This window comes from Callithrix jacchus, chromosome 6 (assembly GCF_049354715.1).
Source record: "Callithrix jacchus isolate 240 chromosome 6, calJac240_pri, whole genome shotgun sequence".
NCBI lineage: Eukaryota > Metazoa > Chordata > Mammalia > Primates > Cebidae > Callithrix > Callithrix jacchus.
In genome coordinates, this window is record NC_133507.1 from 152,629,607 (window position 1) to 152,657,280 (window position 27,674).

The following is a 27,674-nucleotide window of genomic DNA, read 5'->3' on the forward strand; positions in this document are numbered from 1 at the left end:
GGTCAGGCTGGTCTTGAACTCCCAACCTCAGGTGATCCGCCCACCTTGGCCTCCAAAGTGCTTGGATTACAGGCATGAGCCACCATGCCTGGCTGGCCCGACATGCACATTCAACAACTCACTGGTGTTCCTCTCTGAGCTGCCACACAGGCACTTAAAACATTGTGTCCAAGCACACTCCGCATCCATTCTGCTCTACTTTGGGCTAATGCCAAGCCCTCCATCTGGTTGCCCACACAGGAAACCCAGGCTTTACCTTGACTCAATGCATTGGCATCTCAATTATCTCTCCAGTTCATACACTTTCCTTCCCCACTGCTTAGTACCCTCAGCTGAATCATTTAACTGGTCTGTACTTCCAGAGTTGACCCATTCAAATCCATTCTCCAAATTGATCTCTCTAAAATACAAATTAGACCAGGTATGATGGCTCACATGTGTAATTCACAAACACACACACACACACACACACGAGCTCAGGAATTTGAGACCAGGATACCAACCTGGGCAACAAAGCGAGACTGTCTACACACACACACACACACACACACACACACACACACACACACACACAGAGACAAGCTGGGTGTGGTGATGCGTGCTTATAATCCAAACTACTCGAGAGGCTAAGATGGGAGTATCGCTTGAGCCCAGGAATTCAAGGCCACGGTAAGCCACGATCACATCACTGCACTCCAGCTTGGATGACAGAGCAAGACCCTGTCTCCACCCAAAAAAAAGCATGTTAGTCTTAAAGGCCTTCTGTGTTTTCACGTTACCGAATAAATCCCAAATTCTTTAATATGTGCACGTGGCTGCCCAAGGCTTTAACTGCGGCTTGCCTCTCCAGCCTCCTGTCTCTTCATTCTTCTCCCACCTCACACTCAGGACTGCTTTCACTTCCTCCAAAGACCCAGGCTTTCTATCACCTGGCCTTTGCACATACCATTCCCTCTTCCTGAAATGCCCACCTCTTTTGACACCCGCCGTTTTTCTGCCTAGATCTGGTAGATCTACTAGTTATTTAAAGGTTTTTAAAGACCTTCAAGAAGCCCTCTCTGATTTCTCCCACCAAGGCCGACCTAGGTTCTCTGTTTCCCCAGTACCTAATATTGCCTATTGCCGTCCCACTCTATTATCATTCATTGCTTAGGTTATTTGCCTAACTTGTCCCACATTTGCTCATCATCATAAACCCTAGCATATAACTGATAGTCACATATTTGTTTGCTGTGTTCTCAAAAATGGTTTGTGGGGGCCACAGCAGAGCAGTCTGGGACAGAGTCCATGAGCACCAAAGGTGATGATTCATTAGTCTCAGAGCTGCCTTCCCCAATTACCTAAATGTCTCTTCTCACTCTTCCTCCAGTGACTGATTGCTCCCACTAAGGACTTTTTCAATTAGTTTTGCTCTTGGAAAACCTTTGTTTTTCTTTATGTGCCAGGCAAGACAGTGTCTGGATCTCCAGCAGGCATGAGATGATAAGACATGAGCTTGAGCAAAGAGTTTGTGGCTTTGTCCCAGATGACTCCCAGCCTTCTTGTATCTATTATAAATGAAACAACACTTCCACTTCCTTAGCAAATGCATTTTGCTATTTCTAGGGTTCAGGTTTCTGTTCCACCCTCTCACCTTTACAGTTAAAGCTGTAGGGGCCCTTCCAAGTGAAACCAATAAATGGGAAGATGATAGACTTTGGCCTCAGATTCAAGTTCAGATCCTCATCTGAGAATCCCTTCATGGGTTCCTCATTTTCACAGAAAAGTCATGTTCACCTCAAGGTTGTTTTAGGAATTAAAGAATGGCTGATTATTACACGCTGGCTATGTGCTGCTGATGAGAATCACATGCATTGTTCCTTATTCCTCACAGCCAGCTGAAGAGGTAGATATATAGAGAAAATCTGTGTTAAGAAACATGCACTCAGGTAAACATTCACTAAATTTTAGCTGAATCAGAATGACATGACTGACAAGGCTCAGTGGTTCATGCATATAATCCCAACACTTTGGGAGGCCAAGGTGGGCAGATCACCTGAGGTCAGGAGTTCAAGACCAGCCTGGCCAACATGGTGAAACCCCGTCTCTACCAAAAACACAAAAATTAGCCAGGCGTGTGGCACACCTGTAGCCCCAGCTAGGAGGCTGAGGCAGGAGAATGGCTTGAACCTGGGAGGCAGAGGTGGCAGTGAGCCAAGATCATGCCACTGCACTCCAGCCTGGGCAACAATAGCAAAACTCCATCTCAAAAAAAGCCAGGCCTGTTCATGCCTGTAATCCAGCACTTTGGGAGGCCAAGGCGGGCGGGTCCCTGAGGTCAGGAGTTTGAGACCAGCCTGGCCAACACGGCAAAACCCCGTCTCTACTAAAAATACAAAAAATTAGCTGGGCATGGTGGCGTGTGCCTGTAGTCCCAGCTACTCAGGAGGCTGAGGCAGGAGAATTGCCTGAACCCAGGAGGTGGAGGTTGCGGTGAGCCAAGATGGTGCCACTGCACTCCAACCTGGAGGACAGAGCAAGACTCCCTCTCAAAAAAAAAAAAAAAAAAAAAAAAAAAGAATCATGTGGCCTAACCCCTCATGCAGATGAGAACATGCTGACCTGAGTACCTTGTTCAACATTAAAAGCCATTTACATTTGTGTTCCTACTTCATCTTTCCATTCACCTGGTTTCTGGCCTCTTCATTTTCTGGTATCGTTTGATCCAAAGGATTAACACACCAATAGCCGTGTCTCTCCCATCCTATACCATATTCTGCTCCACGTTTCTATCTGCCTCCATACTCCTAAGTCAGTATGCCTTTTCAGAAAAGGATTTTAACAAAAGCATTCTTTCCAACTACCCTCTACAGTGTAGCCCATTGGTCATGGGCATTTGACATTTGTTCGCTGGGATCTGGGCAGTCCCTTTGGTGCATGTAGTCAATGTTTTCCCAATCAGCGAGTTATTTATTTTTAATAAAATTATATCCGGTAGATAATTATCTTTAGATATCTTGGGCATTACCGAGTTAGGACTTGGCAGAGAGGTAGACAGAGATAAGGAGTTTCCCATCAAGTCTCATTCCCATGACCTAGTGTGAGCAGCCTCTGACTCTTGTGCCATCATTGTCTCTCAGAAGCCCTGACTCATGTTCCAAAGATTTCAGAGGTTTACAAGCGTCCAAGGCTTTTTCTGTATGCAGAGTACGAACTAGCATCTCTAAAATAACAGGAGTGTCTTGGCTCAGCCAAAATATTTAAAAAAGAAAGAAAAAAATAATAAAATAACAAGAGTGATAGGTCCTGAGGAAATTCCTTCCTTTGTTCCCAGATTAGAAGCCTGATGGCGGTGGCTAACGCCTGTAATCCCAGCACTTTGGGAGGCTGAGGCGGGTGGATCACCAGGTCAAGAGATCGAGATTATCCTGGTCAACATGGTGAAACCCCGTCTCTACTAAAAAAAAAAAATACAAAAAATTAGCTGGACATGATGGTGCATGCCTGTAATCCCAGCTACTCAGGAGGCTGAGGCAGGAGAATTGCTTGAACCCAGGAGGCGGAGATTGCAGTGAGCTGACATCGCGCCATTGCACTCCAGCCTGGGTAACAAGAGGGAAACTCCATCTCAAAAAAAAAAAAAAAAAAAGAAGCCTGATGGAGGGATTCACTTACACCTCAGTGTCAGTCCCCAGTAATCACTCCTCTGAGAAGTGTGTGTGTGACACATGGTTTGCACGGTGATTACTTGTCCTCCTGTTGTTTCCTGTGTGTGTACAATTTTTGTTTCCTAATCAGTCTATAAATAAGCTCCTTAAGGGCAAGCCCAAAGTATCCCCCAAAGTCCCCATCATAACACTTGATACACAAGGCCTATAGGTATCAGATTAAATCATCGTATTAGCTCTGGGGAGTCTGGAGATGCCCTTGATCCTGATTTTCTTTGTGGCACTTACACCCACCTGGCATCATAGATGTCTATTTGTTTATTGTCTGTCTCCCCTGATTAGCACATAAACCTAATGAGGACAAGGAGTTTATTTGTGATGACTGCTGTATTCCTAGCGCCTGGAGCAGTTTCTGGCTCATTGTAGACTCCTCAGTAAATAGTTATTGGATGGACAATAGTGGCAAAAATGTATTTAGCTCCTGTGTGCTGGGCACTGCATTCAGCACTTGGCTGTCCTTCATCCTCACAATTCTACAGTGGGGTGAATATTACAGATAAAGGAAGTAGGGCTTAGAGATGTTGCAGGTTCATAGTAATTTACAGGACTGGATTTCAAAGACAGGGTTGTCTAACTATAACACCTGGTTCTTTTGGTTTGTTTTACTTGTTCCTCTCTTCTTTTTTTATTTTATTATTTTAATTTTTATTTATTTATTTATTTATTTTGAGACGAAGTTTCGCTCTTGTTACCCAGGCTGGAGTGCAATGGCGTGATCTTGGCTCACCGCAACCTCCGCCTCCTGGGTTCAGGCAATTCTCCTGCCTCAGCCTCCTGAGTAGTTGGGATTACAGGCACGCGCCACCATGCCCAGCTAATTTTTTGCATTTTTAGTAGAGACAGGGTTTCACCAAATTGACCAGGATGGTCTCTATCTCTTGACCTCGTGATCCACCCGCCTCGGCCTCCCAAAGTGCTGGGATTACAGGCTTGAGCCACCGCGCCTGGCCTCTTTTTTTTTTTTATTTTTAATTTGAGACAGGGTCTCACTATGTCGCCCAGGCTGGTCTCAAACTCCTCAGCTCAAGTGATCCTTCTGCCTCAGCCTCCCAAAGTGCTGGGATTACAGGTGTGAGCCACCCCATCTGCCCTGTTTTCAATTATTTTTTAACCACTGTGGCAGTGATTCAGCAGATTTGGAGATCACCTCAAGAATCCAGCAAGTTTCGCAGGTACTCAGATGATTCTGAGATGGCTGGTCCTGAGGCCTCCACACTGAGAAACTTTCCCATACAAAGGTGCCTCCGGAAGACCTGAGTCTCCTGGCCTTTTGATGAACTGAGGATACAAGAATAGTGCAGACCCCAAGCCCCTCCAACAGCATGGATGACAGCAGACATCAGCAAAATCCTCCCTGAAAAACAGATTTCTCCATTGGGTTCTCAGGGTCTCACCACCAACAGAGTACAGACATTTCTAGAGACAGAATATGGTTCCCAAAGGGGAGTTTCCCAACCACATATCAATTGACCAAGTGGGAGCAGGTGGGAGCGCTGTCCTGCCATTGCCCCTTGGACGAGTCTCTCTGTAAAACATGTGACAAATGGCACCAGGCCTGCCAGATTCCCCATCTCCAGGCTGTCCTAAACTCGCCATGGCAATTGCTGTTCACCATCAAAAAGGTGTTGGGTGGGCCAGGCACGGTGGCTCACACCTGTAATTCTAGCCCTTTAGGAGGCCGAGGTGAGTGGATCACTGAGGCTGGGAGTTTGAGACCATCCTGGTCAAAAAGGTGAAACCCCATCTCTACTAAAAATACAAAAATTAGCCAGGCATGGTGGCGCCTGTAATCCCAGCTACTCAGGAAGTCTGAGGGTTCTCCTTGAACCCAGGAGGCAGAGGTTGAAGTGAGCTGAAATCGCACTACTGCACTTCAGCCTGGGTGACAGAGTGAGACTCTGCCTCAAAAAAAAAAGGGCTTGGGTGTATATGACCCTAACAGCAACCCCTATTTTGAGATGCTTCTGGCTTTTTCCTGGAGCCCATGCTTGACATACCATGGAGCCCAGAGGCCACAAGAGCCAGCAGAGGCAGCCAAACGCACCACTTCTCTTAGGAAGTACCCTAGTCTGAGACTCTGCAGCTTGTAGCAACCCAAGGAAATCAATAACACATCTGATGACCCAAGCAAACAATGCCTATGACGGGGTGCCATGGAGTCAGTCCTTGCCCTGGAATCTCCAGGCCTCAGACCCACCCCATGATGGCCTAGACACAGGTGCCTCAGCCTCTCATCGGTTCTCCAAGGGGAACTCTGTTTAGTCACCCCAGTCACACAATAGGGAGAAACCAGTGGCAGGGGGAAGTGAGAGGGCCACCCTCCAGGGGCAGGTGAGGACAGCAGGGCCAGACTCCTATAAGCAGGCAAAGCACACACTGGAGCCAGCATAGCAGAGGCCCAGCAAAAATAATTTCATTTTTTAAAAAATAATTTGATCAACATGTGTTTGTCACTGAAATAATCTTTAAGAGAAATAGGAACAAGTCATTAGACTTCCTTATATTTATTTTGTGGCTTACAACTGTTGTTTTAATGGGGACAAGAAGCAGGGGTCAGTAGAAGGCATCATAATCATTTTAGGATTTAGAGTCTTTAAATGTCTTAATCCAGCCCCAAACAGGGACACATAATCCGTGCTCAGTCCCTCAACATTCTCAAGCCACTGGTTGAAGATAAAGTTATACTCTGGCAGTGGAGCTGATACTGACAAGGATAATGAATGTGGAGAAGCACCGTATCGCAGGGCAAAGCCCACTGACCTGACCAGACCGTGGGAAACCCAGTCTGCAGACTGGACCTAGCTCAAACTTCTGTATCAGGTCAGAGACGATGGAAGAGCCTCCTTCACTCGTTTGCTCATACAATAGTGAACTTTGACAACATCTGCAGCCCAGCAACCAATGGCACTGTGCCTTCATTTCTCCTTAAGGGAAATGGCCACCTCCTACTCAGCCAACGTGCCAGTTCACACATTCCAGCCACCAGGTGACAGTGATTGGTTCAGGAAAGAGCATGTGACCAAGTCAGGCCAATCAGAGCTAACAAGACCCAATTCTAGGGTATTTGTTCTGGCTATTGAGAACCTATCTCTCTCTATCAATCAGGACCTATCTATCTATCTATCTTATCTATCATCTATCTACCTACCTACCTACCTATCTACCTACCTACCTACTTACCTACCTATGTTACCTCTCTATCTAATCTATCTTACCTGTCTACCTCCCATTGCTGCTGTAGCCTGAAGCTGCTACTTCCACCATGTGGATCCTGAATGTGGCACCAACCGAGAGGAAGCTGAGCTAAGAAGCAGATCCAGATGGACTCTCTGAAACCCTAAGTCCAGCTGTGCCCTTATTTCTAGACTGTAGTTCCAGGCAGCAAGTTCTATTTGCTTAAGCAAAACATTGGCTACTTGGAGTTGAATTTCTGCCATTTGATACCAAAATAGCACTCTAAGAGGAGCCATGTTGGGGGGTGTTCTGGACTGAATTGTGTCCTCCCAAAATTGATATGTTGAAGCCCTAACCCCCAGTACTTTCAGAATGTCACTATATTTAGCTGGGCATGGTGGTTCACGCCTATAATACTAGCACTTTGGGAGGCTAGGGCAGGAGGATTGCTTGACCTCAACAGTTCGAGACCAGCCTGGGCAACATACTGAGACCTTGTCTCTACAAAACTTTTTGAAAAAATTAGCCAGGTGTGGTTGTGCATGCCTGTAGTCCCAGCCACTCAGGCGACCAGAGGATCGCTTGAGCTGGGGAGGCTGAGGTTTCAATGAATTGTGATGGCACCACAGCACTCCAGCCTGGGCAAAAGAGCAAGACCCTGTCTCAAAAAATTAAAAAAAAAAAAAGGTGATTAGTATAACATGAGGCCATTAGGATGGGCCCTAATCCACTCTAACTAGTGTCTTTATAAGAAGAGATTAGGGTGCAAACACACACAGATGGAGGGACACTGAGTTAACAGGGAGAAGGCAGTCACTTGCAAGCCCAGGAGAGAGGCCTCAGGAGAAACCAACCCTTCCAGAACCTTGATCTTGGACTCCAGCCTCCAGAACTGTGAGAAATAAATGTCTGTTGTTGAAGCCATCCAGTCTGTGGCTGTTGCAGTCACCCAAGCAGGCTAACACAGAGGGCTTACCTGAAGAAAGTTGGGGGGGGTGTTGAATGGGGGCCGGGGGCATGAAGGAGGTGAGCCAGGTGGAGGAAATCATTGCAGTTATCACTGCAGAGGTGAGGCTTGAGCTGAGGAGGAGGCGGGAGTGATCAAGAGAACATGGACTTGAGACTTGGGCACTAATGCTGACTGCATTGGGGTAGGGAGGAGATTGGCTTCTTCCTGGAGCCTGGTGGTGCCGGCTCCACTAGCGGGGGGGTCGGGGGCACTGAGTGGTGATTGCAGACTCCCCTGGATCTGTCCTCATTGAGCCTTCTGCCTCTTCCCCTGCTGGATTATGAGCTCCTGGGGCTGGACTGGGGTCACTTCATTTTCATATCCCCTCCACTTCCATGGCCTAGATTCTCAGGGTGGACACCACTGCCCCTGGGAGGCATTGCATACATCATTATGGGGGAATCCAACCGGCGTTCCTGGAGGGAGCTGGCATGCCGGACATCCTGCAGCGGTGAGTGGGCAGAGACTGACCTGGAATTAATTGGTTCAGAACTTTACCAAGAGCTGTTCATCGTTTTGAAAACTCACATCAAAGATACACACACCATTCGTTCTGTTGAGTTGCCACCACCACCACACACCTATGCCAGTGCCAGTGTGCGTGACCCACTCTGCCTCAGGCCACCTGTATCAGACTTCTTCCTATGCTTTCTGGTATAGTCATCTAAGCCCTTATACATGGAAATTGTATATAGTTATTTATATATTTATATAAATACATATATATATATATATATATTTGCTTTCCCCAGCCTGGGCAACATGGGGAAAACCTGTGTCTAAACAAAATACGAAAATTAGCCGGGCATGGTGGTGCCTGCCTGCAGTTTCAGCTGTTTGAGAGGCTGAAGTGGGAGGATTGCTTGAGCCCAGGAGGTTGAGGCTGCAGTGAGCCAAGATTGCAGCACTGCACTCCAGCCTGGGTGACAGAGTGAGAGCCTGTCTCAAAATTAAATTAATTAATTAATTAATAAAATAAGTTGCTTGCCTTTTATTTTTTCTTTCCATTAGAGTTAGGGCATTATAATGGTCATTTTTAAATCATGTGGATAAATATCTGGAAATTTCCTTTGAGGAAAGAGGATATTACGAAACTGTTTTGGTTTTTTTGTTTTTTTTTTTTTTTTGAGACGGAGTTTCGCTTGTTACCCAGGCTGGAGTGCAATGGCGCAATCTCGGCTCACCGCAACCTCCGCCTCCTGGGTTCAAGCAATTCTCCCGCCTCAGCCTCCTGAGTAGCTGGGATTACAGGCACGTGCCACCATGCCCAGCTAATTTTTTGTATTTTTAGTAGAGACGGGGTTTCACCATGTTGACCAGGACGGTCTCAATCTCTTTGACCTCGTGATCCACCCGCCTCAGCCTCCCAAAGTGCTGGGATTACAAGCGTGAGCCACCGCGCCCGGCCCCGAAACGTGTTATTAAAGCGGGAGTCTGGAAGGGTGGAGACTCACCACCCAGGTCAGCCAGGCGGAGGAGCCCCTCTGAGGCCACCCTGCCTGTCCTTCCCCGCAGGCCTGGCCTCCGCTGCACCCTTCTCAGCCTCTACCCTATAAGGACATGTGAGGACTGAGCAGCAGACAGAACGAATGGGCTTGCCTGGCCAGTGGCTCTCACAGCTCCCTGGAGCAAAGGGAGTGGAAGGCTGTGGAGAGCTGGGACTGAGCAGCCTTCCAGGAGAGGAGGCTCCGCAGCATCCCTGCCCTGGGGAGCCCCTGATTGGAGGTAGGCTCCAGAGCTGATGCTGAGCAAACCAGACTTTCAAGTGCAAGCAAGGAAGATGACCTGTCTGTGACTCCTGCTACTTCCCTCTAGACAGGTGCACACACATTTCCATGGGACAGATGGTTCTAGAGAATGTGAGTCAGGACAGATCAGAGCCTTGAAGGGGCCAGAATGGAGGGTGAGGAGGGAAATCTGTCCCTTGTCTTGGCTCCCTGTTCTGGGTTTGGTGCCACTGGTGGAGATGGCGAAAGGCCTGCCTAGGGAGTGGTGAGGCCACAGATGGCCTGGCCTGAGACCTGAAGGCCCAGATGGTGTGGATTCAGGGGGCTTTGGGCTCCAGACCAAGACCTCGATGCCACAGGGATGGGGTCCCCATAGTGCACCACTATCTGCAGAGGCCCCTGGATGCAGTGGGGGGGTCAACCATGCCCCACCTCCCTGGAGGGCCAGGGCCTTGCTCCAGTCCCCAGCCCCCAACCCCCATCAACACTTCCAGGCTGGTTCCAGGGAGGCTGGGAAGAAGCTGGCCCTGGCCTTCCTTCCACAGTTGTTCTTGGAACCAAAAATGTTTATTTCCCAGCCTTTTGGTAGCTCATTCAGGGAGGGACGTTCACAGGCAGGCTGAAGGGGAAATGGAGGCACAGGACAGGGTGGTGACTCATCCGGGTCATCCTGTGCCTCCCTGCCCAGCCCTGTCATTGGTGGGACCCAGGTCCAGATCATGTCAAAGCGAGCCTGGGTCCCAGCAGTCCGTGGGGCCACCTCCTCTCTCAGAGCCCTGCTGGATTCCCCAGAGGATGCTGCCTTGAGCCGGCCCTGTGGATCTGTGTATCTGCTCAACTGCCTCTGGGACCACCTGCCTTGACCAACCTGCCAGGACAGAAGGACAGGGAGGGTCAGGCTCCCAGTCTGTCCCTCCAGCTTGCGAGTGGGACTGACCTGGGGTGGTCGGGCACCTGCTCTGGATGGGGTGCAGTGGTCAGGCTGTGCAGGAGAAAGTCAGAGAATGTTGTGGGGCCATGTGTGCCTGAGGCCAGCAGCAGAGACAGAGCTGAGATCCCAGAGCGGCCACCACCTCCAGGACAGCCAAGTCCTTGAGCCACTCCCAGGTCCCACAACCCTTGGACTCAGCCACTGAAGGCTCGAGTCCTTCGCCCGGACCTCCCCAGTCAAAGTGCTCAGCACAGGAAGCACTGTGGGCCTGGGTGGAGGTCAGCTACCCTCCCCAGGCTCTGGCCAACAGGCATGAGCTATTTTATGATGATGATGATGATTTTTAATTTCTGGGGTGCAGGTATGAGATGTTTTGATACAGGCATGCAATGTGAAATAAGCACATCATGGAGAATGGGGCATCCATCTCCTCAAGCATTTATTCTTTGAGTTGCCGACAATCCAGTTACACTCTAAGTTATTCTAATATGTACGGTTATTGACTACAGCCACTCTGTTGTGCAATCAGATAGTAGGTCCTATTCATTCATCCTCTTTTTTTGTATCCATTAAGCATCCCCATCCACTTCCAAGCCCCCGATACCCTTCCCAGCCTCTGGTAACCATCCTTCTACACTTTTTTTTTTTTTTGAGACAAAGTGTCCCTCTTGTCCCCTAGGCTGGAGTGCAGTGGCGTGATCTTGGCTCACTGCAGCCTCTGCCTCCTGGGTTCAAGTGATTCTCCTGCTTCAGCCTCCCAAGTAGCTGGCATTACAGGCACCCCACCACCAAGCCTGGCTAATTTTTGTATTTTTAGTAGAGATGACGTTTCACCATGTTGGCCAGGCTGGTCTCAGACTCTTGACCTCAGGTGATCTGCCCATCTCAGCCTCCCAAAGTGCTAGAATTACAGGCATGAGCCACCGCCCCCAGCTATTTTGATTTTTAAATCCCACAAATAAGTAAGAAAGTGCAAGGTTTGTCTTTCTGCCAGGAACTGTCTCGGCTTTTCACCCTGTGCCCACCTATAAAGAGAATGCCACTCCCCTGCAAATGCCCTCACCCAAGACAAATGTACAGATGGCATGAGGGGTCCCACAGGTGGCTGAGTGGCTTGTGCACCTCAATGTCAGGGACCCATGCTCCCACTATCTTATACTTCTATAAGGGCTGGACGGTGTTCCCCTAAAATTCATTTCCACTCAGCGCTCAGAAGGTGGCCTTATCTGGAAATAGGACCCTTGCAGATGTAACTAGTTAAGACCAGGTCATACTGGAGTAGTGTGGTTCTCCAGCACCACAAGCCAGGAGAGAGGCAGGGATCAGATTCTCCCTCTGAGCCTCCAGGAGGAGCTAACCCTGCTGATCTGATGTCAGATTTCCGGCCTCCTGAACTGGAAAAGAATCAATTTCTGTTGTTTTCAGCAGCCCAGCTGTGCTCATTTGTTACGGGAGCCCCAGCAGACCAATAAGCTACCAGGCATGGTTCCTCTCTCAAGGCCATCTCATGGTCCAACGTGGCGCCGGAGCTTTAGACGGTACATCTGCGTTCCACCCATCAGGAGAGGAAGGAAGGAGAATGCTAAAGGCACAACCTCCCACTTGAGGGACACTTCCCAGAAATTGTACACATCATTTCTGCCTTTATTTGCCCAGAGATTAATCACTTAGTGGTATGCACCCAGCTAAAAATGTTTGGTTTGGCTGGGCACAGTGGCTCATGCCTGTAATCCCAGCACTTTGGGAGGCCAAGGAGGGTGGATCACTTGAGGTCAGGAGTTCAAGACCAGCCTGGCCAACGTGGCGAAACCCCATCTCTACTAAAAATACAAAATTGAGTAGGCGCGGTGGTAGGCGCCTGTAATCCAGCTACTCGGGAGGTTGAGGCATGAAAATTGCTTGAACCTGGGAGGTACAGGTTGCAGTGAGCCAAGATCTCACCACGGCACTCCAGGCTGGAGTGCAGAGTCTCACTGACATCGTGAGACTCTGTCTCAAAAACAAAAACAAGAACAAAAATGTTGGTTTCATTCCTTTCATTCCTCTGGAAAAGGGGGAGAAGAAAGACGGAGGTGCTATGCTGCACACTCCACAATAAACTACCTTCTGCTGTTTGATGTTTTTGGCCCCCAAGTTCCAAGACCTCCTGATGGAGCCAGTGGCTTCAGCACCTCCATGAGCAGCACACCACCTTGCGAGCTCCCTTTCTCACCAATTCCAGAGCTTCTTCTAGGCCCCTACTAGGTCAGGACCCTCCAGGTCAGCCCCAGTGCCCCCACTTGACCACACACCCTCCACCCACTTTGACACTGAGCCGCAAAAGGCCCCCAGGCGCAAGCACCCCACCTCCTGGAAGGCAGTTCTGAGACACCAGAGTCTTAGCCTGCTTCTCTTCCCACCTCACCCTAGAGGACCTATGTAAGTAGTCCTTCCTGATGAATTCATTGCTCTTCCTAAGAGCAAATCTGGAGAAAGAAATGTCCTTCATCTGCTCCCATAGGACCCATCACCTTTTCAGCCTGCTTGGTTGGTTTTGGGCTTCCCCACCCACAGCCAGAGAACCCTCACACTCAGAGCATCTCTTCCCTTCAACCCCACCGCTAACAGGCCTGGAGTAAAGGACATTTTGGTGTCCAAGTGGCTCAGGCTTCCTCAGCCTTGGCGCGCTAACGGAATGGGTCGAAGGTTCCCTTGAAAGGAGGGGGTCCCCGCCTCCCCAACCCCCCTCCCCACAGACTTCTCTCATTCTCCACGAGTTTCTGGCTGGTTCCAGGGACTCACTGCCTCCAGGAGGAGCAATCCCAGAGATTTTTGGATCCCAATGGGACTCGTGCTAGGAGGGCCTCCTGGGACCTGGGACCCACTGCACCCCATAGTGATGGGACTAGAAGGTGGCTGCCAAATCTTCACCCACAGCGTGGGGAAACCATCTTGATGAGTTCATCCTGATGGCTGGGCCACTGAGGGGCCAGAGGCAACTGCCTGAGCCTCAGCTGTCTGTATTTGATGATGCTGCCCCTTGGGACCGCACCAGTGTTCCAGTGTCAGCCTCTGGATGTACCCAGACCCTTGCAGGCCAACCTCTGCCAGGACTGCCTCAGCCCTCAGACAGCGTTTGCTTAAATCTAAAGGGCAGGTAGGGCTTCTGTCACTTTTTCCTGGATAGCTTCTAAGCCTTGACTCAAAGCAGGGGCCGCAAATACCCAGGGGAGTAGGTGACTTAACTCTATTTACTAGAACTGCGTGAGCCTGAGCAAGCTGCCACCATGCTGCACATAACTTCAGTGCGTCTGGTCCTTCAGCACCTCCCCCAGGATCCGGGGCCCCTTCCAGGACCTGGTCCAGGCATTGAGAAGGAGGAGGACCCAGCTGCTCCCCCACTCACAGAGGGAGGGAGGAAGGGGTCCTGGAGCTGAGATTCAGCCACTTCTTCATCCCTCCTGCTTTGGAACTCTGCCTCCTGGGCAGGAAGGGAGGCCTGGGAGAAAGGCCGGCTCTGCCAGGGAGTCCGTGAGAGTGTAGACTCTGCCTTGGAAGTGATGAGTGTGAAGTGCTCCAGTCAAAAAGGATCCTTTATCCAATACACTCAGAGGCATCTTAGAAAGTCAAGAAGAGGGACGGGGCGTGGTGGCTACCGCCTGTAATCACAGTGCTGTGGGAGGCTGAGGCGGCAGATAACCTGAGGTCAGAAGTTTGAGACCAGTCTGGCCCACATGGCGAAACCCTGTCTCTACTAAAATACAAAAATGAGCCGGGCTTGGTGACAGGCACTTGTATTTCGAGCTACACAGGAGGCTGAGGCAGGAGAATCACTTGAACCTGGGAGGCGCAGATTGCCGTGAGCCAAGATCGTGCCATTGCACTCCAGCCTGGGTGACAAGAGTGAAACTCTGTCAAAAAAAGTAAAGAAAAGAAAAGGATAGAAAGTCAAGAAGAGGGTGCAGCCCTGCCAGGATAAGGACTAGGCCCCCAGGCTCCAGGAAAGACCCTGGAAGGCCTCGCTGGGACCTCTCTGGGTCTCAGCAGAATCACAGGTTACTCAGGCAGAGTTGACCTGCAATCCCGATCCCACAGAGAGTTGAAAGCGGAGCCCAGAGGGAGAGAGAGGGACGGAAACCCAAGGGCTGAGGGTACCGGGAAGTCCTAAGTCCAGCCCTGCCTGGTGTGGCCAGCTCCACCTCTGAATTCTCAGGGACGTGAGCCTAGGAAGGCCCTTGGCTTAAGCTGTTTTGAGACAAGTTTCTATCACTGAATGTGAAGGACCCTTTCTTTCCTAAGGCGGGGCAGCTCTGATCGACTGTCCTTTGTAAGGAATTCAGGCAGGGAGGGAAAGGGCCAGGGGTCAGACCAGAGAGAAGTTGCAGTGAGGGACCCCAGGGGGCCTGGGCTGCCGGCCAGGGCAGCTCCACAGTCAGGGGCTGGGGGCCAAGCTGGGGTGTGCTGAGAGGCAGCGGCTTGGGGGTTGGTGCTGGGAGAAAAACAGTGAACCCTAGACACCCGGGTGGGAACGGACTCTCCACTCCAGGGCTCGTGTTCTTTCTGAATGTCTCTCACCTCCTGACCACTGGGCTGGCAGAGATGGAGCTGGGTTCCTGGAAATGACCATCTGGGGGAGGTGGGGTGCACCTGGGGCCAGGTCGGGCTGTGCTGGCTGCTCCCCAAGACTCTACCTGAGTCCCCCACTGCAGCCAACCCCAATCCTTCCCACGCCGGAGATCACCGCAGGGACCCACCCTCCAGCAAGTGTCAGGCTGCTGGGAACCCCCCCCCACCGGCCGTCACTGGATCTCTCTTGGCTGGAGGCTGCAGGACGGGGCTCCAGGGCTCGGAGGAGCCACCCCCACCCCCACCCCCGCCCCGGGCCCAGATTGGGAACTGCCCGGGCACCAGCCCCCCACCCCGGCTGGGGCCGGTCTGGCTGCGTCTGCGCCCCTTCCCGGGCGGCTCAGCCAGCTGCTCCCGCTGAGAGATTTATCCCTGGCAGGGCAGAGCCCTGGGGAGGCTGCCCGGCCTGCACCGGCCAGGGTCTGGCCTCGCCGAGTTGGCTGCCAAATTCACTCCTCCACAGGCCCATGGTTTCTCTTTTAGTTTCAAATTTTTGTCAGCAGTAAAAGACCTTGTCTTTTACTGAAAGGAGTTCTACATGGTACCCTTGACTTTGGGTTCAGCAGAGGTCCTGGGACATTCATCATAGGTGGGGAGAAGGGTAGAGATCGAAGGTTCCTGTGTGCAACCTCTGGTAGCATGAATTCTTTTTATTAAGATTAACTTAATCTTAATTTGTTAGGCAAGTTAACGCTTTATCTCATACACACCCCCTCTCTCGACCATATGTGGGTCTTACTGCAGAAGCAATCATTGTATTGCAACGTTTGTTTGGGGCAGGAAGGCCTAGTGTTTAGACTAAGTCAACAGTGGGGCCAGGAAATGCTTGTGGCTTGCAGTAATCCTTTCTGCCTCCGAAGGGAAGGATGACCACGTGAATAATGATGTTCTTTTGGCCGGGCACGGTGGCTCACGCCTGTAATCTCAGCACTCTGGGAGGCCGAGGTGGGTGGATCCTGAGGTCAGGAGTTCGAGACCAGCCTGGCCAACATGGTGAAACCGCGTCTCTACTAAAAATTCAAAAATTAGCTGGGTGTGGTGACATGCGCTTGTAATCCCAGTTACTCAGGAGGCTGAGGTAGGAGAATCACTCAAACCCGGGAGGCGGAGGTTTCACCACTGCACTTCAGCCTGGGCAACAGAGGGAGACTCTGTCTCAAAAAAAAAAAAAAAGATGTTTTCTGTGTGTCATATCTTGCTGGTCCCTCAGGTGTGTTGACCTGCCAGTAAACTACCCAAATGTGGTCACTTTAGCATCTATTCCTCCAGCTTAAACCAACATGCCACGCTCTGGGCTAATATCCTGTGCCCTGTGAAGTGCATTTTTTAACTTGCTTAGAAATGAATGACAGTCCTCATGAAAAGTCTTAAGTTTCTATGTCTATGAGTGCCACTGATGAAAGGCCCAGCAATCTCTCGAAGAGTGCTTGCTTGGAAACCACCTGGGAATCCAGGTTTTGCTCCTCCAGATGTTCATTTTGAGGCCTGAGTGTTTCTTCCAACCTCAACCAGGCCACAGAATGACTGGGGCAGTGATGCGGCTCCCATCCTTGGGACAGGGGAGGAAGGACACACACCGGAGGCCACGGTGGCTGTTCAGCGACTTTCAGGGGTCGCCTGCTTTACCGCCCATGGAGAGCTCTTTTGGGAGATGAATATTCCCACCCGGTGTGCTCTCACTTCAAGAAATCTTCAACTTCCAGATATAAATAGCTTTGGGAAGGGGTGTGGGAGGAGAAGCAGCCTTTGGGAGACAAGCGTTCCTCCACCTCTACATGGACTCTGGGCTGGGAAGACGGATGGACCTGAATCTCCCACACATCATGAGTGAGTCATCCCCCGCACATCATGAGTTCTGAGCAGCGACCACAATCCAACTTTTCTGGAAGGAAATGTTGTTCACTTAAGCAGCGTCTTGATTTATGCCAGCCATTTCAGACCATTCCTCCTCTAACCCACTGATTAGATCCAGGCGCTGGGCTTGCTCAGAAACATGCCCTTGGTCTGAACTCCCCCTGCAGGAGTTCCCGGATGAGGCAACTGTGTTTAGTCTAGCTGGCCGCTGGTCGGCCTGGGTGGGTCGGCCTGGGTGGGTCACTGTGCTTAATTTATGTGGCTTCACCTTTTCATGCAACTCAAGAAAGCAACATTTACCAGCTCTCTCTCTTTGCTTTTTTTTTTTTTTTTTTGAGACAGAGCCCTGCTCTGTTGCCAAGCACCAGGCGCCAGGCTGGAGTGCAGTGGCACAATCTCAGCTCACTGCAACCTCCGCCTCCCGGCTTCAAGCAATTTTCCTGCCTCAGCCTCCCGAGTAGCTGGGACTAGAGGCGCATGCCACCACACCCAGTTAATTTTTAGTAGAGACGGGGTTTCACCATGTCGGCCAGGATGGTCTCGATCTCTTGACCTGGTGATCCACCCGCCTCGGCCTCCCAAAGTGCTGGGATTACAGGCTTGAGCCACTGTACCCGGTGTCTCATTTTCTTTCTTACTTCTTTCTTCTTCTTTCTTTTTCTTTCCCTTCTTTCTCTCTCTTCTCTTTCCTTCCCTCCCTCCTTCCTTTCTTTTCTTTCTCTTCTTTCCTTCCTTCCTTTCCTCCCTCCCTCTTCTTTCCCTTCCTCCCTCCCTTCTTTCCCTCCCTCTCTTTCTCCCTCCCTCTCTCTCTTTCTTTCTTTCTGATGGAATTTCCCTTTTGTTGCTCAAGCTGGAGTGCAATGGTGCAATCTCAACTCACCACAACCTCTGCCTCCCGGGTTCAAGCAATTCTCCTACCTCAGCCGCCCAAGTAGCTGGGATTACAGGCACGTGCCACCACAGCTGACTAATTTTTTGTATTTTTAGTAGAGACAGGGTTTCACTACATTAGTCAGACTGGTCTCGAACTCCTGACCTCAGGTGATCCACCCACCTCAGCCTCCCAAAGTGCTAGGATTACAGGCGAGAGCCACCACACCTGGCCAGTCTCGGCAATTTTTAAGACAGTGGGCAGGAAGATGCCTGCTACGGCAGCAAAGGTGAATGCATTCATGAGCTGTGTGTAGCAGGCCACAGAGGAGTGTGACCTCCTGCCCCTAAAGTGCTCAGGGCTGGGGCCCACAGAAGCCTCTAGGCTGCAGAATTAGCTGTGTCCCCCGCCGGAGCACAGAGCTCCACCAGTCCCTTCAATGTCCAATGCGAGGCTGAAGATGTTGGCTGAAGTGCTCTGCATATTCCGAGGATTTAATATGAGTTCAAGTTTTCCCAGCAGCAGTGTATTTATAATCCTAGAATCTGAGTGAAGAGTGTGCGGCGAGTCACTAAACTATCCTCTACTTTTGCGTATGTTTGAAATTTACATAATTAAACAATTTAGAAAGTCATCTTGGGCCCACTGGCTTATGTGTCCCATTCTGGGAAAACCAGAGTGGTCAAACAGGAAAACTTGGGGCAACGGGATGCTTTGGCAGGTACTAAGAATGGGGAGGTTGAGGCAGCTGGTTCAGTGTATTGCTCTGAACTCATGGAATATACACAGCAGAGCCAACCTAGGGACTGCTGTATGAAGCTTCGGACTCAGATGGAGAATTTTTCCACCTTAATATTTGCATTATGCAAGTGTTCAGGATTCAAAGAAAGTCTTCAACTATAGCTAAGTAATTATAGCAGTTTAATTATTTTTAAACTGTATCAAACCATATCTATTTGTTCCATATCACTCCTAGTCACAGGGACGATACAATTCAGAAACTGACCCAGGTCCTAGACGACTTAAGAAGCTAGCCACCTCTCTATTTATAAGAAAATGAACCACCACCCCCATTGTTGAGGTCACTTTTAGTTGATATGACATTGTGAAATAATAAGAAAAATATATAATTAGGCCGGGCATGGTGGCCCACACCTGTAATCCTAGCACTTTGGGAGGCTGAGGTGGGCAGATCACTGAGGTCAGGAGTTTGAGACCAGCCTGGCCAACATGGTAAAACCCCGTCTCTACTAAAAATACAAAAACTAGCTGGGCATGGTGGCACGTGCCTATAATCCCAGCTAGTCTGGAGGCTGAGGCAGGAGAATCGTTTGAACCCAGGAGGTGGAGGTTGCAGCCAATTTTTTAATCTTTAGTAGAGATGGGGGTTTCACAGCGTTTTTTCTTTTGGAAGACAATCCACTGGCAAGGTTGGGGACTGGGAAGGTGGTGGCCACAGCCCCTCCTAGGGCTTCTTCAAAGGCGAGCTGAGCTACTTTCTCTGTGCTCCAATCCCTGTCCCCGGCCTTGGTAGCCTCCTCCCTCTTGGAAGCATGGAAGTGGAAACACTGAGGTGGCCACGGAGACTCCCACCGAACCTCAAAGCCTGGAGCGGAGGGATTTTCTATCCATGGCCACCTCCTCACCCTCCAGCACAAAGTTGGGCAACTAGCAAGTGCTCATTCAGTGCTGACGAACTTCAGTTGAAAAGCATCAGGTGCAAAGAGAGGGAAGACGTGCGCTCCCGATTTATTTTTAAAAACTCACATTTCACATGAAAAACACAATTTCTCCGAAATCCCTGGAAACTGCTGCATTGGGGCAGGACCCTGGTGCCTGGAGCTTTAATGCACATCTTGGGCGTCACTTTTGGTTCTAAGGTGGCCCCAGGTCCCTCCTGTCAGATGGGAATAACCAAGCCTGAGTCTTTTCCCACGGACACCACACTATACTAGTCTGTGTTCTCTACGGGACCACGAACTCCTTGAGGCGAGGGGTTGAGCATGCTCCGGCTCATCCCCAGAGCCCGCACAGCGCCTGGCGCAACGAAGGGAAAATGAACAAATGAATGAACGAACGAACGAAAATGGTGGAGGGGACCGCATAAGGCGCGCACGGTCCACGCACGCCACCCGCACTGGGTTGTGGACCCTCACTTCCGCCGCCAGGAAGTTTCGGGGTCTCCCGCCTTCCCTCCCAGGCTGCTCCGCGCCGGCCGCGCTCCAAGCGATTGGCTGCACCGCCTCACGTGACGCCAGGCTGGCGGCGGCGGCGGTTGCCCGGGTGACGGCTGCAGAGGTGGCGGTCCTACCGGGTGAGCGCAAGTGTCCGCGCCGGAGCAGCAGGTAAGCGCATCCCCGGATGCAGCCGGGCCACCCTCAGCCCGCCGTCCTGGTGCTGTGGGTCTGGGGGACCGAGGCTCTGCTGACCTCTCGTTCAGAGGAAAACCTTCACGCGCCCGCTCCGCCGCGGCCGGATGCCGCCACTTCTCGCCTGGGATCCTGGGATCCTGGGATCTTTCTCCGGCAAGGGCGGAGGCGGCCGCCTGTACATCCCAAGGACAGGCCCAGCTGCTTCCCGCAAGTAGTCCCTGATGTTTGCTGTAGTGGGCCAAACTTGGAGGGGGTCTCCCAAGCCGTCCAGCTGGTGGTGGCAGCCCGAGCGGGTTACCCGGGGCTTAGATCCCCCTCATAATCTCCATCTGCTAGCCCGGTCCCCCAGGTACCCCGGTGAAGTCCAGACTTCACCTAATCTAAGGAAAAACAGGATGCGTGCTATGCAGATTCGGCTTCCATGCAAATCCCATAATCCCACTCGTTTGTAGGCCTTAAATCTTTCTTAAATAGGAGTTCGAAAGCTGCCACTGCAATCCCCAAGTGTGACTGGAAAAGTTTTTCTTAGTTTCTGCATAAAGGAGAGCAGTGATTCTCAAACTTGAGAGTGTGTAAAAGTCACCCAGGGAGCTTGTTTAAAAGCAAATTTCTAGGCATGGTGCCTGCCATGGTGTTCAGTAAGACCAGGGTGGAGGCAGGGATTTTCATTTGCACAAGGCTCCCAGCTGATTCTGCTTTAGGTGGTCCAGACTTTGGGGAAATACTGTGTAGTGGCTCCTATCAGCCACTTAGTCACTTACTAACTGTGGCTACTGGGAGTGCATTAGACTTCCTGAGCCTCAAATTGCCTCATATGGAATAGGAGCATATAAACTGTATTCACCTCTCAGGTTTACGATGAAGACTAAATGTAAAGCATTTTGCACATTACTTGGCATACAATATACCCTCAATAAATGATACCTATTATGTCTAGAGAAAATAATGTAATTTCTTTTTCTTTCTTTCTTTTTTTTTTTTTGAGACGAAGTCTTCGCTCCGTTGCCCAGGCTAGAGTGCAATGGTGCGATGTCAGCTCACTGTAACCTCCGCCTCCCAGGTTCAGGCGATTCTCTTGCCTCAGCCTCCCTAGAAGCTGGGATTATAGGTGCACGCCACCATGCCTGGCTAATTTTTGTGTTTTTAGTAGAGATGGGGTTTCACCATGTTAGTCAGTCTCGTCTCAAACTCCTGACCTCAGGTGATCTACCTGCCTTGGCCTCCCAAAGTGTTGGATTACAGGTGTGAGCCACTGCACCCGGCGAATTTTGTAATTTCTAAGAATGTCGGAGTAGTAGGATACCCAGCAGCACTCACATTCACTGACAGTCAGCTTACGGAGGGTTACTCTAAGGAGGTGATGTTTATTAGGCACAGTGGCTAACCAGGTGAAGAAAGGGAAAAGTGTTCTAGTCGGAGAGAGTAATATGTGCAAAGGCCTTGAGGTTGGAAGCAGCTCAAATTCACAAAAACTCACTTTTCTTGTTCCAGGGCCTTTAAAATGCCATCCTCAGCTTGGACTTTGTTTGTTCATCATGTCTCGGGTGCCTATCTTGCTTATGAGACACTCTGTTAGGTTCTGGGGATATGAAACTTAAATACAGCTCCCTGTCTTTGTGAACAGCGTTATAAGACGAACTAGGCTGGGCATGATGACTCATGCCTGTAATCCCAGCACTTTGGGAGGCCGAGGCGGGCGGATCACGAAGTCAAGAGATTGAGACCATCCTGGCCAACAGGGTGAAATCCCGTCTCTGCTAAAAATACAAAAATTAGCCAGGCATGGTAGCGCGTGCCTGTAGTCCCAGCTACTTCAGAGGCTGAGGCAGGAGAATCACTTAAACCTGGAGGCGCATGTTGCAATGAGCTGAGATCGTGCCACTGCACTCCAACCTGGTGACAGAGCGAGACTCTATTTCAAAAAAAAAAAGGCATGCCAGGTGCAGTGGCTCACACCTGTAGTAGCACTTTGGGTGGGCAGATCATCTGAGGTTAGGAGTTCAAGACCAGCCTGACCAATGTGGTGAAACCCTGTCTCTAATAAAATAATACAGAATTTTAAAAATAATACAAAAATTAGCCAGACGTGATGGCACATGCCTGCAATCCCAGCTACTTGGAAGGCTAAGGCGGGAGAATCATTTGAACCTAGGAGGTGGAGGTTGCAGTGAGCTGAGATCTCACTATTGCACTTCAGCCTGGACAAGAGAGCTAAACTCCATCTCAAAAAAAAAAAAAAAAAAGAAAAAAGCCTTGGTAGGGAAGAAAGGAGGGTGGTTCATAGAAGACTTCTTGAAGGAGGTTAAGTCTGGCCTCACTTAGAATGATGAGTCATGTGTTCGTGGGGGACAGGGCATATGTCAACCACAGGCTTAGGATCGTGAAAGAGCTTGTTGGAATGGCCAGGATTTTGCTGCTAGCAGGGTCCAGTGTGGGGAGTTGGTGTAAGGCAGCAAGGAGAAGGATAAGGTGGGGGGAAGGTGGATGGATTCGAGGCATGGGTCCAGAAAAAGGCTGGAGAGGTGGGTGTCCTCAAACAGCAGCTGCCTTTCTTCTCTCCCCTTATGCATCTGGCAGGCCTGGGATGGTGCATGGGGAGTTTCCTCCCTGTTCCTCGTTGCTGCTTCCAGATCACTACCCGCTCCTTCACACACCCCAGCTACTTTGAAGTACACGGCAGGTGTTGTATCCATTGCCAGCCCTCCCTGAGGCAGCCACTTCCCAGAGCAAGTCTCCCCAGTTCCCTTGGAGCTTCCAGCAGTATGCTGGCTGTCGCAGGCAGCTGGGATTACAGGCATGCGCCACCATGCCTGGCTAATTTTTAAATTTCTTATAGAGATGGGGTTTCAGCATATTGCCTAGGCTGGTCTCAAACTCATGAGCTCAAGTGATCTGCCTGCCTCGGTGTCCCCAAGTGCTAGGATTACAAGTGTAAACCACTGCACCTAGCCTGTTTCACTTCTCATCACTAAATCTGCGTCTTTGCTCAGCACCCATATTCTCTGCCATCCCTCTGTATGGTGTTCCTGCTTCTCCCTTAAACTCCAGGCTCATATATCTGTAAGAATTAAAGAAAGAGAAGAGAAACAGAAATGGTGGTTCAACAGTCAACAGATTTATTTCTTGGGTAACTGCCAAACTTCACCCTCAAACAACAGGCCCCAGTAAAACAGTGGGCCTTAGTAAGAACATTCCTTTCCCTTCAGGTACACTAAGATAGGGAAGCTAAAAGCAGACTCGGGGAGTATGCCTGCAGCTGCAGAAAGATAAATGGGAACAGGCACACAGCTCTCCCTCCCAGATACGCACAACAAAGAGACACAGAAGCAGCCCAAGCCTCTGATAAACTCTCCCACCCTAAATTCTTAAAACCTTTATTTTTTAAAGATGGAATTTCGCTCTTGTTGCCCAGGCTGGAGTGCAATGGCGTGATCTTGGCTCACTGCAACCTCTGCCTCAGCCTCCCGAGTAGCAGGGATTACAGACATGTGCCACCAAGCCTGGCTAATTTTGTATTTTTAGTAGAGATGGGATTCTTCATGTTGGTCAGGCTGGTCTTGAACTCCCAACCTCATGTGATCCACTCACCTCAGCCTCCCAAAGTGTTGGAATTACAGGCGTGAGCCACCATGCCCGGCCAATCCTTAAAAACTCTTAGTCTGTAAGAGAATACAGCTTCTGACCTAACTTGGTTGAAAGTCCCTCCCAGATGTGAAATAAACCTGTTGACTGTTGAGCCACCGTTTGTTTTTCTCACGTCTTTCTTTAATTCTTACAATATCTACTGACCATTTCAGAACCTCCACTGGAATGTCTAATAGGCAGCTCAGACTTACAGCCAAAGCAGAGCTCTTGGTTTGACCTCAGAACAGTCCTCCCTCAGATTTTCATCGACTCAGCAAATGGCATACTATTCAACCAGCTGCTCAGACCCCAGGGTTCTTCCTTCCCTTCTTCCCCTCACGTCCCACAGCCAACCTGTCTGCTGATTGTGCCTCTTCTGCCTTTTCCATCTGGACTCACAACACTCATGGCCCCTCTCGCTTGTCCAAATGCGGCTCATGGCTGACATGGCCTGAGCAATACTCATCTCCCTCCCCACTCCCTGCCAGTCTTCTCTGTAGAGCAGGCTACCTGCTTGTTAAAAAATGGACATCAGGCGGGGTGCAGTGGCTCACATCTGTAATCCCAGCCCTCTGGGAGGCCGAGGTGGACGAATCATGTGATTAAGAGGTCAAGACTATCCTGGCCAATGTAGTGAACTTCTGTCTCTGCTAAAAATACAAAAATTAGCTGGGCATAGTTGTGCATGCCTGTAGTCTCAGCTACTCAGGTTGTTGAGGCAGAATTGTTTGAACCAGGGAGGTGGAGGTTGCAATAAGCCAAGATCACGTCACTGCACTCTAGTCTGGGCAACAGAGCATCTCCCATCTCAAAAAAAAAAAAAAAAATTGGACATAAGTGGCTGGGCGGACATCAGTGGCTCACCCCTGTCATCCCAGCACTTTTTTTTTTGGGAGGCAGAGGAGGGAGGATTGAGCCCAGGAGTTCAAGACCAGCCTGGGTAATGGTGAAACCCTGTCTCTAAATAAAACAAACCCACCAAAAAACAAACAAATGAAAAAAACCACAAAACAAATTAGTGGGGAATAATAGCACACTTCTGTAGGCCCAGCTACTCAGGAGGCTGAGGTGGGAGGGTTGCTTGAGCCCAGGAGTTTAAGGCTGCAGTAAGCTATGATCATGCCACTGCAATTTAACCTGGGCAACAGAGGGCGACACTGTCTCATGATAAAAAAAAAAGGGATATCAGGTGGTGTCAGTCCCCTCCTCCATATGCTCTCTGAGCCTCCTGTTACTTGGCCTAATGTTCAAGCCGCTTCCCAGCTCTGCAAGGCCCACCTGACCTGGCCTCGGCCCCCTGTTGCCTGCTGCTCACTGCGTCACTCACCTCTAGCTACATCCCAGTACTCCACTACTGCGGAGCTCTTCAGCCTGAGGCCTGTGCATTAGCCAAACCCCAGATCCAAGTGCTCAATCTTCGCTGAAATGTCACAGTCCCAGTGCGGCCGTCAACCACTCTAAAATAACCCCATGCCTGTCTCCTCCAGGTTGTGTCCCTTTCCTTGCGCTGTTTTCTTCCTGTCTGGACTTAGTTAACTCCATCAGTGTTTTTGAGCACATGCTGTGTGCCAGGCACTGGTCTAGGCACTGGGGATGCCAGGGGTACACCTGTCAGGTAGTGGTTGGTGCTGTTGAGAAAAAATGAACAGCACAAAGCGCTGAGAAGTGATGGCCTCTTAGAAAGGGTGGTCAGGGCAAGACGCTCTGAGGAGGTGATGGTGAAGCAGAGACCTGAATGAGATGTGAGTATCTGAAGGAAGGGCAGTGAGCCAGAGCTCACAAGGGCAGGCGTGTGCTTTGGGTGTTCAGTGGGTGTCCACAGGAGCTACAGAGTGGCCAGTGGACATAATGTTCTCCCATTACAGAACAAATGGGAGTGTGTCAGAGGCCAAGTTGTCTAGGGCTTTGGGAGTTGGCCCGAAGGAATCTGGCCTTCATCTGGAGGGCGGTGGTGGAGGAACCACAGGAGGGTCCCAAGAAGTCGGGCAATGCTCACTCTTTAAAAGTGTAGAAATCGGGTTGAAGTGGAGAGAGAGGGGATGGGGAGGCACTGGCAGAAAAATGTCAGGTTACAGACTCAGAAGAGATCCGACTGGGTGTGGATCACACCTATAATCCCAGCACTTTGGGAGGCCGGGGTGAGAGGATTGCATTATTTGGGAGTTTGGGTGATTTAGTAAGATCTTGTCTCTACTAAAAAAAAAAAAAAAAAAAAAAAATTACCTGGGCATGGTGGTGTGTACCTGTAGTCCTAGCTACTGGGGAGGCTGAGGAGGGAGGATTGCTTGAACCCAGGAGTTTCAGCTTACAGTGAGCTATGATCCCACCATTGCACTCCAGCCTGGGCAGCAGAGTGAGATCCTGTCTCAAAAAAAAAAAAAAAAAAAATTAGAAGAGTTCTCATACATTCTGAATTTTATAGATGAAAAAAAGCTTTGCATTTCAGTGATTTGCCCCAGATCAGGTGCCAGTGAATGGCATGGTTCGTATTAGAACCCAGACTTTTTAACTCTTCTGGAGTTACTGGCAACTGGTTTGGACTAAGAGCTTGGGGTGTGGGCCACGGGGAATGGCTGCTTTGGGTAGGTCTTGGGGGAGGGCTGGCAGAAAGAGTAAGAAGAGTTTCTTTTGACGTTAGCCATTGTATTTCCTAGTGCTGCTGAACAAATTACCATAAACTTAGTGGTGTGAAGCAACACAGATTTATTGTCTTAACAGTTTTGGAGATCAGAAGTCCGAAATGGGTCTCACTGAGCTAAAATCAAGGCATCTGCAGGGCTTCCTCATTTCTGGATGCTCTGGGAGGATCTGTTCCTTGCCTTATGCAGCTTCTAGAGGCTACCTACCCTCCTTGGCTTTTGGCACTTCCCTCCCTTTATTTATTTATTTTTGAGATAGAGTCTCACTTTGTCACCCAGGCTGGAATGCAGTGGTGTGATCTTGGCTCACTGCAACCTCCGCCTCCCGGGGTCAAGCAGTTCTCTGCCTAAGCCTCCTGAGTAGCTGGGATTACAGCTGCCCACTCCCACGGCCTGCTAACTTTTTTGTGTGTTTATAGTAGAAACGGGGTTTCACCATCTTGGCCAGGCTGATCTTAAACTCCTGACCTTGTGATCCACCTACCTCGGCCTCCCAAAATGCTGGGATTACAAGTGTGAGCAACCGCATGCAGCCACTTTGCCCCCTTTAAAGCCTGCAATGGCTGTTGAGTCTTTCTCATACCTCGTTACATTGACACTGACCTTCTTGCTCCCGTCTGTTACCCTCCGCCTGCCCCCGCCCCCGCAGTGACTTCCTGGATAATCCATGGATCATCTCCCCATTTAAAGGTCAGCTGATAAGCAACCTTAATTCCATCTGCGCCTTAATTCTGCCTTGCCATGTAGCCTCACGTATTCACAGGTTCTGGGGATTAGCGCATGGATGTCTTTGGGGGCCATTATTCTGCTCACCGCATCCACCTTTTTGTGATTTCACAGGTGGTTGAAATGAAAGCTCTTGTCTTGTATTTTTGCCTTCTAGAGATTTTGCTGAATTAAAAACCAGAAGCAGTTCAATATGGGGGACATTCTGGCTCATGAATCTGAATTACTTGGACTAGTGAAAGAGGTAGGTATATTATACAAAACAGAGGTCACAGAGAAACAGATCTTGAAAACTTTTGTTTTAAAATGCAACAAGTGCCTTGTAGTGTTTCTTCTGTTGTTATGTTGGAGCCGTGTCTATTTTCTATTATATAATATTCCTTGTATTTATATTGTGTTTTTATAACTAAACAAATCTTAAAGCCACTTAAAAAT

General features: G+C 50.0%; 1 protein-coding gene across 5 annotated transcripts in view; it reads left to right on the plus strand.

The window, feature by feature from the left end:
• Positions 1-20,172: 20,172 nt before the first annotated feature.
• Positions 20,173-27,674, plus strand: part of ARMC9 (armadillo repeat containing 9) — a 171,473-nt gene continuing 163,971 nt past the window's right edge. For 4 of the 5 annotated variants that reach the window (XM_035306028.3, XM_035306032.3, XM_035306031.3 and 1 more), the window contains exons 1-2: positions 20,173-20,223; positions 27,397-27,483. In XM_035306028.3, coding sequence (XP_035161919.1) covers positions 27,433-27,483 — 51 coding nt within the window. In that variant the 5' untranslated portion in view covers positions 20,173-20,223; positions 27,397-27,432. Of the gene's footprint in view, positions 20,224-27,167; positions 27,204-27,396; positions 27,484-27,674 lie in introns of those variants that run through there. The other variant, XM_078328805.1, reaches the window with a different exon arrangement.